This window comes from Patiria miniata, unplaced genomic scaffold, assembly GCF_015706575.1.
Source record: "Patiria miniata isolate m_02_andy unplaced genomic scaffold, ASM1570657v1 HiC_scaffold_8, whole genome shotgun sequence".
Taxonomy (NCBI): Eukaryota; Metazoa; Echinodermata; class Asteroidea; order Valvatida; family Asterinidae; genus Patiria; species Patiria miniata.
In genome coordinates this window covers 10,795,554-10,805,434 of record NW_024037075.1, presented here as the reverse complement: position 1 = coordinate 10,805,434, position 9,881 = coordinate 10,795,554, and the positions used below count along the sequence as shown (strand labels likewise).

The following is a 9,881-nucleotide window of genomic DNA, read 5'->3' as shown; positions in this document are numbered from 1 at the left end:
CCTCTCTAACTTCTGGGATTCCACTGGTTACCTTACCCCGTACTTGGTAAAAAAAAAACAATAATGTGGTATTCAGTTTCAATAGCTTTGCAAATAGTGCGCCTATCAAATGTCCCCCCCCCCCCCGCGCTGCCCCAGGTCCGATGTCGGGATTTGGTCACGTTTTTCATGCCACAGGGTGGGGATTTTGGTCACTCAAATTACATTGTTTACATTGGCATACTGCATGGAAAGGCAATCACTGGTACGCCCCACGTATGTATGTGGGGGCATGGTCGAGGATTGTCACTTAAATTTTGCCCAAAGGGGTGGGGATTTTGTCATTTCAAAAGTGACAATCCCCACGTCTTGGGTGGGGCAGCCCGGGGGGAGGGGTGGGGAAACAATTGATAGGCGCATAACATAGAACCCGATTCCCTGATTTTTTTGATTTTTTTTTTTCATTTGTTAATTTTTTGTCTGAATTGTACGGAAACGTATTACCGCCACACATTTATTTATTTTTTTCACGTACGTACGTGATAAGTTTCACGTACGTACATGATAAGTTATCTGTTTCACGTACGTACATGATAAGTTACACGTACGTACGTGATAAGTTTCACGTACGTACGTGATAGTTTCACGTACGTACGTGATAGTTTCACGTACGTACGCGATAAGTTTTCACGTACGTACGCGATAAGTTTTCACATACGTACGCGATAAGTTTCACATATGGAAGTACATTTACACGTGTTAGTTTGCTCGTATGACTTACGCACTTCTGGTCACATCGTTGACATGCCGCGACTAACTGAAACTAAACGCTCATCTGGTTCCCAGACCAAAACATTCTGACTATTCCCGATGAATCTTGTGACTAAAACGGGAGGAATTCCTCCTTTTTCCCGAAAATTTCCGAACTTTGCCGAATTCGTTTCGTCGACCATCGGATAGCGCCCGAGTATTTCCGAATATAATATAGGTTTAATTAACTGCTAATTGCTTATTAATTTTTTTTAAAAGAGTTGATAATTAATATTCACTGCTATTTTCATTTAGAAATCTTGAAATTCAACGACGATTTTGTGCATCAAATATAATCGGATCGTATGGGCGAACTTTTTGCTGTGTCATGTACAATTTTGAATTTGACGACCATTACTGAGATTTTCCAAAACTCTGTCTTCATTCGGCTCCGCCTGCTAACAGTGCTATTTGGGTGCCTAATTTTGAAGATTCCAGATCAACATTAGTCAATGTTATCTTACAAAAACATCAAACTGTATTAGCATTACTGTATGATATTACGAAGCAAGTGATTTACTTAAAAATTTGATCACAAAACATTAAAAAGCTAAACGTGATAAAGCGAAATCGGAAACGAAGCCGAGCTTTGATAAAGGGCCATCAATGTCGTCATGTTTATTTTTAGCCACGGAGGCTGCCTGACCTAAGATGGCTGCCTGACCTAACTTATCATGTACGTACGTGAAACTTATCACGTACGTACGTGAAAAAAATAAATAAATGTGTGGCGGTAATACGTTTCCGTAGAATTGGGTTCTAGATAGTCGGCAGTAATAAAAAAAAGGTGGGTTTTTTTGCCTTTGGTTGGGATCCCAAAATAGGGTCGGTCGGAAATGAAAGCCAAAGAAATAAAAAGGGATGCCCTTAGTAAACTATTTGCATCACCATGTTCTTCTCGGGCTCCGGCTTCTACATTTATGAGATATGGGTGGAAACGATTCGAGAGTAGAAACCCGAGCCAGCTGTCGCTATCCTACCTGAAAGGGGTGGGTGGGCGGGGCAAAAGGAAGAACTCCCATACTTACAACAACGTCGTGCGTAACCGCGGCTCCCACTCCTACCTCATCCTCAGATCCGCCAGAATCGCGACTGATGTACATCTGTCGCCCTCAACGATCACAGCGATGCAAATAGTAAACTATTTGCATCACCATGTTCTTCTCGGGCTCCGGCTTCTACATTTATGAGATATGGGTGGAAACGATTCTTCGCTCCAAACCCCCGACAGGCACCGCGCTTCCCCCTAGAATACCTTACCCCAACTCCTCCCGTATCTCACCCCACTTCTAAAATAATCGAAACTTTGAAAACTTATCCAGTATGTTATTCATTTTATTACCTTGGCGTTTAGGGTTACTGTGTATATACAGATTGACATGCGATTGACGTGTTTGTTTTGTCTGTCTTACAAATGAGCACCCAAATCCTGAAATGCCGATTCCGCTTTGAATCCCGAGTCTAGCAGCCGGTAGAATTGCCCCGCGAGGTCTGCTTTAGATGCCTGACCGCCACTGTCCTTATCTACTGCCTGTCGGAGCATCTGAACTGTGCCGCAACGCCTCGTGACACGCTCAACCTCGGTGTAGTGTTTAAACGTCTGCCGTGTCGCCCATCCGCAGTGATCCATGATTTGTTGCTCTGTCGCTCCCAAGAACCTCAGAGTAACGGCAACTCCAGCCCTACCTCCATGTGTCCTGAGGTCGAAGTCACTCTGATCCGATGAAGCTGAAAAATACAGCTTCAGACGATTGTTGGGATTATTCCCCGTGAATGGCTTGTTTGCCAAGGACCTGCGATCTGGCGTAGCCGGACGGAAAAGATAACCTCCCATCAAGTCATATCCGTGACTGCGAGCTAAATCCACCATCTTGTCCACAGCCCCAACCGGGTCTATCTCCTCGCTGTCTAACTTTGGAATGACGACGAGAGAAGAATCTCCTTCCCTCACTGTCCTGCCGATGGTGTGATTAAAAAGCAAGTCTTTGCCATCAATTCTTGTCGCTTCACAGGTCTTTGTGCGGCCTAAGTCCGCCGCGCGATCTCCCGCCCACCATAGGCAGAGAAAAAATGCGAGGTCTCTGTAGAGAAGGTAATGTTTGATGAAGCTTGGCTCTGCCGCCTCCACCAAACCCTGGACACGCCCCCGAATCTCACCAACGAGCCAGCGCAGTTTGTCAGAGAAAATTGGAACCGCTTGCTTTGGAGTAATGTGTGCTTCTGCCTGTTCCAATCGAATCGCCTTCAAATATCTCCTTACCCGATCCGATATGCATGGGTTCCCGTCCTTGGTACGAGGGTTCCAAGGGTGCCTGCTACCTACTGTATTGAAATGGGCTCTCAACTGTCCTATGTATGAGTCAACTGTTCCGGCTGCTAACCGCCGCTGACACCCGCATCCATGAAACCCTTGTTTACCCAGATTACGACACCCGAGAATGTGAACTTGAGTCTTCCCTCTGGAGTCCCGGTCTATTAAAAATTTGACAATGTCCTCAGGGAAAACGTCGTCCAATCTGCTGCCCTCCGTGCAGTAGCCGCTGTTATGGTTCTGCAGTAGAAATACGCCCAAACTGATCACTAAACTGCTCTTCTGCTTGCAATAAGGGCGATCATCTAATTTCCTATCCAGCTCGTCTAGTCTGGTCTTCACTGTTGTGAGCTGTGCAGAAAAGAAAGGATTTCCTTTACTCACCATGCTCATTAATTTAAAGCTAGTGTGCCTAAGAGGAAGGTCGATCTGCCTCGGGATGTATGGCTACTCCTGTGCGCCCGCCACAAATGGATCTCAGGAACATCTGCAGCCGCCGATGTAGCTTGAGGCTGCCCCACACTGTCAAGTGGACCTGGTCTTTGAGATCGCGCTGATAAATGTGATCGTTCGACAAAAAGTGCCAGCCAGGCCTCTCACAAAGCTCTCTCAGTGCGGAATTTACTGACGCTACACGATGATTGATGTCAACGCTCCGCGTCTGACAAACTGCTGACAGCACAAACTGGACGTCCGGACATTGCACACGCAAACGCCTCGACGCTACCTTGAAAACTCGTAATAGCTCCCCTACTCCCGCTGCGCCTTTCCCCTTGTTACTGATGTCGTTGATACCACCATGCAAAACTGCCAAGTCAAGTTTTTGTGACCGACATGCTGCTGCCAGGATCCTAAGCAGGGTTGCCATCTTTGCTCCACCATTTACATTCACATTGACCTTGAGGAAGGAGGGCCACGCGAACTTGACTATACCTTTGAACATAGAATCAGAGACAATCAGGACTGACTTCTGTTCGGTGAGGGTACGAGATTCTCGCAGGATATCGGGTCCTGGCGGAAAATAACACCTGAAAGCCCAAAGCTCAAATGGAAGCCCCTTGCCGTTAGGCACATAACCGCTACGAGAAGGCACCTCGAGTACTCCTGTCTGACCTGCTTCACTTAGACGCATAGACTTCTGAGCGAAGGAGTTTAGATGCGGCCACCAGGGCCTAGGGTGAGGGTGCTTTGGGACGACCAGTGTAGCAACCACGTCCCCCCACTCCCGCAACAGCCGGATGACAGATGAAATTAGGACGAAAGGGGGAAACGCATACAATACTTCTCCCCTAGGACACGGCTGAGCAAAGACATTTACCCCTGAGGTGCCAGGGACCAGGTCTCTGGAAAAAAACTTAATCGGAAGCCCATTTTTTCCCTGCGGTACGTTCGACTGCAGAGCCATCAGGTCCAAGGTGAATCCGGTGTTTCCTCCAAACTCCTCTTGAAGAAGCCACCACAGAGACGAGGAAAGCTTTGAATCAGCCCTGGACAGCGTCCTTGAGGGAACATCAGCCCGATTACTGCCGGATGGTACCCACTGAAGCCGCAGATCAAAATTCGCTTCCAAAGTAAACGCTAATATGAGTCTCAAAACTCCCGCTAGAGCAGTCGACCTCGCCCTCAGACCTGACCATGCATGGTATAATCCCTCCGAGTCCACCTGAACATCCACCCTTTTGTCCCATAGCTGGTTCATCACTGAGATAAGGACAAAGTAAAGGGCCAGAGCTTCCTTATAACAGATGTCCGTTGACCTCTGAACTTCCGGGGGCCAGTAATCTCCAAAGGTGATGCCTTTGTTCCCTTGTGCCAGCACTCCACCCCATCTATAGCCGGATGCGTCTGAACTTAGTAGTAATCTTAAATGACGTTCTTGTCTCCAAGGTATTGGTTGCGAAACTGAATCAATGAACCTCCAAAATAGGACCTCCTCTCGTACCGACTGCGTCAGCTGAACGGGCGTGACGTCATCCATCTGGGACGTGAAACTGCAGCATTCCCTTACAAACAGACGGGCTGCAGGAAACACTAATACAAAACTCTGGCATTTTCCAATGAACCTCTGCATGGTCTTCAAACACACCCTGTCTTCAGACAAAATATCTTCCCTCACTCCGGCGAAGGTTTCCTTCTTTTTATCTGGTATCCAGAATGACAAAGAAGTCGAGCATAACCCCAACCCCAAATGGACCATACTTGAAACTGGTTGGAGCTGACTCTTCTTCAAGTTGACAAAGTAACCCAACTTTGACTGCATGTAGCACACTACGTATAACGCCCGTGACGCCCTCTTGTAAGCCTCATCGCCACTAGCATCCGATGGGTCCTGTAAATGAGGTACGAAATGTTTGTACTTAGCCGTCCACCTTTCCATCTCCGCCCGCTTCCCCTATGAAGCGGTCGTCAATCCAAACTTCTGTGTGAATGCCTCTGTTTTTTAGCCATGTCGAAAGACAGAAGCCGACAGTTGAGTAAATATAGGCACTATTTTTGAAGCCGAACGGCAGGGTCGTATCTTCAAAATAAAACCCCGCCCATTCGAACCCGCAAAATGTCTTAGACCTCCCTGTAAGAAGAAGCTGTTTGTACCCTTGGGCATCGTCAGTTCCTGAAAAGAAACCTCCCTTATGTACTGGCTTGACAATATCTCCCAATGGTACCAACTTAAAGGGTGTGTCCTTACACCATAGATTTGGGCCTTTCATAGACAGGACCAGTCTGGGTTTACTTGGCTCAATCGATAGGGCATTTACACATTTTGGTGGTGATACCTCATGCACGGCCCCCAATAACTCCACTGAACCCTCTATTAACCGTTTTGTGATTGTGTCATTGATGGAAGGTACAAACTGCTTGCAGATAGGTGCGTTAGGAAAATACATGTGAGGAGGCGTTTCTGAATTAAAGTCCCTGCCTCGGTATTTACCTTGATACGGCTGGAAAAATTCAAATAAATCCACTCCCCCGTGCAACCACACCCTGACCTGATCACCCATTCCCGGGCATTCCGCCAAAACCTGATCCCAAATTTCCAGATGGTCGTGTAAACTACCAGAAACAAAGAAATTAGGGTCGCGAAAGCGAAGGGCCCTGAAATCCGGTGGACAAATACCGGCCAAAACATCCGCCGGCTTCGGGGCAGACCCACTTTGGGCGTCTGCTTTTCTCCCCGATATGTCTACCCATGAATATATTCCACGCCTCCGCACTAGGACCTGCGCCGCAACGGGGTCAAAATCATGGCCCGTGGAAAGTTCCCAGTTATGAGTTCTGAGGATTTCCAGATATCGCTTGTATTCCTGCAAAGGGTTTGGGTTGAATGGGGAGAAAGGGGAAAGAAATGACATACTGACAAGAAAACCCGATGCAAGAGATTTCTATGCTGTTTTATTCAGTCTCAAACACTCCACTCAACATAATATCAAGGATCGATTTTCCTCAGTTATAATCTCACTTTTCATCTAAGCGGCCCCGACCTCGCTTGACCACATGGTATTTATATCCCTATTCTGTCACTCAAAGATCAAGGGATTCATTGACAACAACTTTTCATTTTGTTTTCTTTCTTATTCTTTCCTGCCCCTTCGTCTTGTTTAGCCCTTGTGTGCTGTGCTCCTTATACAATAGACACTATATGATCTCCTTACAATCTCTGGCAAAATGCCCTTTCTTTTGACACCGATAACATGTATCTCGCAACCTAGATGCCGCAAAGGCCCCTCGAGGACCAAAGGACTGACGGAACTGCTGGTAACCTGTTCTGTATTGTGCCCCTTGTCTGCCCCTATTTTGCCCCCCTTGGTTGGACATTCGCGCTCTGATATCAACGGGCGGGGAAGTCAACCCCAAGTGCTTTCTAGCAAAACGTAGACGCTTGTCAGAGTCTTCCCCTGTTATGGATTTATAGATGTACATTGCCACTCCCTCCATCTTTGCCTCTACATGCTTTGTACACTCGGACAGGAGGTTTACATATAGTTGTTTCTCTTTCCAGTCCTCTGTTGACAGGGGAATGAACTCGTCTACGTACTTGCGCAGAAGGGACATAACGTACGCCACATTTCTGTCATAGCCCGTCTCTGTGCAAGCCCTCAATAGCTCCATGCGGCGGGGTTTGTGTACCTCCAAAGCCGACCTGGCCTGCAGTTTAAAAGAACCAACCCAAAATATTTCCCCCTTTTTTCCTTCTTTTTATTAGGGGGGGGGGGGTATCATCTATTACCGACTTCGTCAGGGTTCACCCCATTACGAACCATCTCTGTAATGCAATTACTAATCGGTATAAATCTAGATTTTTTATTTGTGTGTGTGTGTGCGATTAACACACTTTCCTGGACCTTTATCTTACAACCAATAGGCAATTTCTTCGCCTGCCTTCATCTAGCTACTTTCAAACCATCCCTACAGGTGTTCCCATACCGATTTATTATTATGTATATGTATTTCTTATGTTCGATAATTTGTACCCATAAAAGATACTTTGAGATATTGCGGCGGTCAAGGGGATCTCCAACGCCCGCCATTAAAATTGAAAAGGTTGAATTATGAATGGTTGCCTCACCCTTTTATTGGTCTATACAAAGAACGACGGAGTTCCTCCCCAACATACATTACTACTAAACAAAAGTATCTGCTCACCAAACCTAATCTCTTGAAACGATCTTCCCCCAATAAATCATTAAGAAACCAAGTATTTCTCTTTGGTTTACCCTAAACGGGTTTCCCCTTTCTATGCCTGAAAACGGTTTTGTTCTTGATTTGTTTTCCTTCATAGATTATCACCTCAAGACGGGGCTTTTCCCCTTCAAACATCAGGGCCTGAAAACGGGGCTTTTCCCCTTCATACACCAGCGCCTGAAAATGGGGCCTTTCCCTTTATAGCCTGAAAACGGGGCTTTTCCCATTCATACAAATAGCCTGAAAACGGGGCTTTTCCCCTTCATACATATAGCCTGAAAACGGGGCTTTTCCCCTTCATAAATATAGCTTGAAAACGGGGCTTTTCCCCTTCATAGATTTGGACTGAAAACGGGGCTTTTCCCCTTCATAAATTTAGTTCGAAAACGGGCTCAAGTTCCCCTTCATAAATAGAGCTCGAAAACGGGGCTTTTCCCCTTCATAAATATAGCTTGAAAACGGGGCTTTTCCCCTTCGTCAATATAGCTTGAAAACGGGGCTTTTCCCCTACATAAATATAGCCGGACAACGGGGCTTTTCATAGCCTGAAAACGGGGCTTTTCCCCTTCATACATATAGCTTGAAAACGGGGCTTTTCCCTTCATAAATATAGCCTGAAAACGGGGCTTTTCCCCTGCATACATATAGCCTGAAAACGGTTTTTTTTTTTTTTTTCTTCCTTCACACACATAGCCTGAAAACGGGGCTTTTCCCCTTCATAAATAACCCGAAACGGGGCTTTTCCCCTTCATACATATAGCCTGAAACGGGGCTTTTCCCCTTCATACATATAGCCTGAAACGGGGCTTTTCCCCTTCATACATATAGCCTGAAAACGGGGCTTTTCCCCTTCATACATATAGCCTGAAAACGGGGCTTTTCCCCTTCATACCTCATCGCCTGAACACGGGGCTTTTTCCCTTCATACCTCATCGCCTGCAATGCAAACGGGGCTTTTCCCTTTCCAAAGATTATTGTTGTCTGACAACGGGGCCTTTTCCCTTCACACCTTATTTACCATCGCCTGAAAATGGGGCTTTTCCCCTGCATAAATTATTGTCTGAAAACGGGACTTTTACCCTTCCTTATGATTATTATACATGGTAATAGTGTATGTACCTGGGAGGTAGTCGATTCCGTAGCGGTCTGACCTGCTGCCGCTGATCCGCTGGGGCCTGCACCTTGATCCTTGTCTGGCTCCTGTTGGGTTGCAGCCACTTGGGAAGGCGGGTCCGTCTCATCGTGCCGGCGCTTTCTCTTAGGCACCTGCCCCTCCAGAGGGCCGGCCTCCACCCGCTCGATCAGTTTTTCGAGATTTCTTTTCTGGCCCCCATTTGGCGCCAAGGCAAGGACATGCGCCTTCCAGGCCCCTGTCAGGTCTGCTAACTGCTGCACCTCATCCCATCCGTCCTCTACTAAAGCCAGGAAACACTTCTCCGAAATCTTGAATGCGGAGCAAAGGCCTTTGAACAATGCCCCGACCGGCCCTGCAGCGTCTCCGTAGGCCCCAGCGTTCTCCTGAAACGAGGAACATTTTATCAAATCTAGATTAATGTCTCAACACACGCAATGGTAGAACAGCCATATGAATTTACTGTAATTTATATTGTGATTTATTAACGGTTCCCACCAATTACACCCGTCCATACCAATACATATCTATTCCCTCTCGACGCCCAGTTTAGGAGCCGCAGTGACATTCGATTTAGGTCTAAGCCTGCTAAGTGTGCTGAGCCTTATTAACTAGCGCGTCTGTTAATTGCAACCTCTCTGTATTTGTGTCATTTGAACCCCCTTGATTGCCTGGTGACGTTCCTGGAAACGAACCCTTGTCTTCTCTACTGTTCCTGCTTTGTCTCATTGTTTCTCAACGAGGTTGTTTGCTATGCTTGTCATTTTCTTATTTATTTAGTTTCATCCTGAGTGTAACTAACCTCAATTGCGTCGTATACCTCCTCCATAGCTGACCGTGGTCGAAGGCCTGTACGAGCGCTACCAACACCAGCGCAACACGACAACTGAAACGCCGTTTGAATTTGAGCGCGCTGGCCCGTGACGCCATATAGCCTCAACAAGCATTCCGGTCTCGCCGTTATGACAA

General features: G+C 46.8%; 2 protein-coding genes across 2 annotated transcripts; both read right to left on the bottom strand.

The window, feature by feature from the left end:
• Window positions 1-3,385: 3,385 nt before the first annotated feature.
• Window positions 3,386-9,018, bottom strand: LOC119719725. Its single transcript, XM_038189223.1, has 3 exons — window positions 8,900-9,018; window positions 5,460-7,243; window positions 3,386-5,242 (listed from the first exon to the last, which is right to left on the bottom strand). Exons 2-3 carry the CDS (start codon window positions 6,097-6,099, stop codon window positions 3,513-3,515), a joined length of 2,370 nt encoding a protein of 789 aa, XP_038045151.1. The 5' UTR covers window positions 6,100-7,243; window positions 8,900-9,018; the 3' UTR covers window positions 3,386-3,512.
• On the bottom strand, window positions 8,578-9,795 carry LOC119719608. Its single transcript, XM_038189089.1, has 2 exons — window positions 9,715-9,795; window positions 8,578-9,298 (listed from the first exon to the last, which is right to left on the bottom strand). Exons 1-2 carry the CDS (start codon window positions 9,739-9,741, stop codon window positions 8,834-8,836), a joined length of 492 nt encoding a protein of 163 aa, XP_038045017.1. The 5' UTR covers window positions 9,742-9,795; the 3' UTR covers window positions 8,578-8,833.
• Between the last annotated feature and the right edge of the window lie 86 nt (window positions 9,796-9,881).

Excerpts from the sequence above, each read along its gene's own strand:
- LOC119719608 (XM_038189089.1), bottom strand. The coding sequence starts at position 9,741 with ATGGAGGAGGTATACGACGCAATTGAG. Across the intron at positions 9,299-9,714 it reads AGGTATACGACGCAATTGAG|GAGAACGCTGGGGCCTACGG; the intron begins GTTAGTTACACT and ends TCCTCGTTTCAG.
- LOC119719725 (XM_038189223.1), bottom strand. The coding sequence starts at position 6,099 with ATGGGTGATCAGGTCAGGGTGTGGTTGCACGGGGGAGTGGATTTATTT. Across the intron at positions 5,243-5,459 it reads AGATGGAAAGGTGGACGGCT|ATAAAAAGAAGGAAACCTTC; the intron begins AAGTACAAACAT and ends TCTGGATACCAG.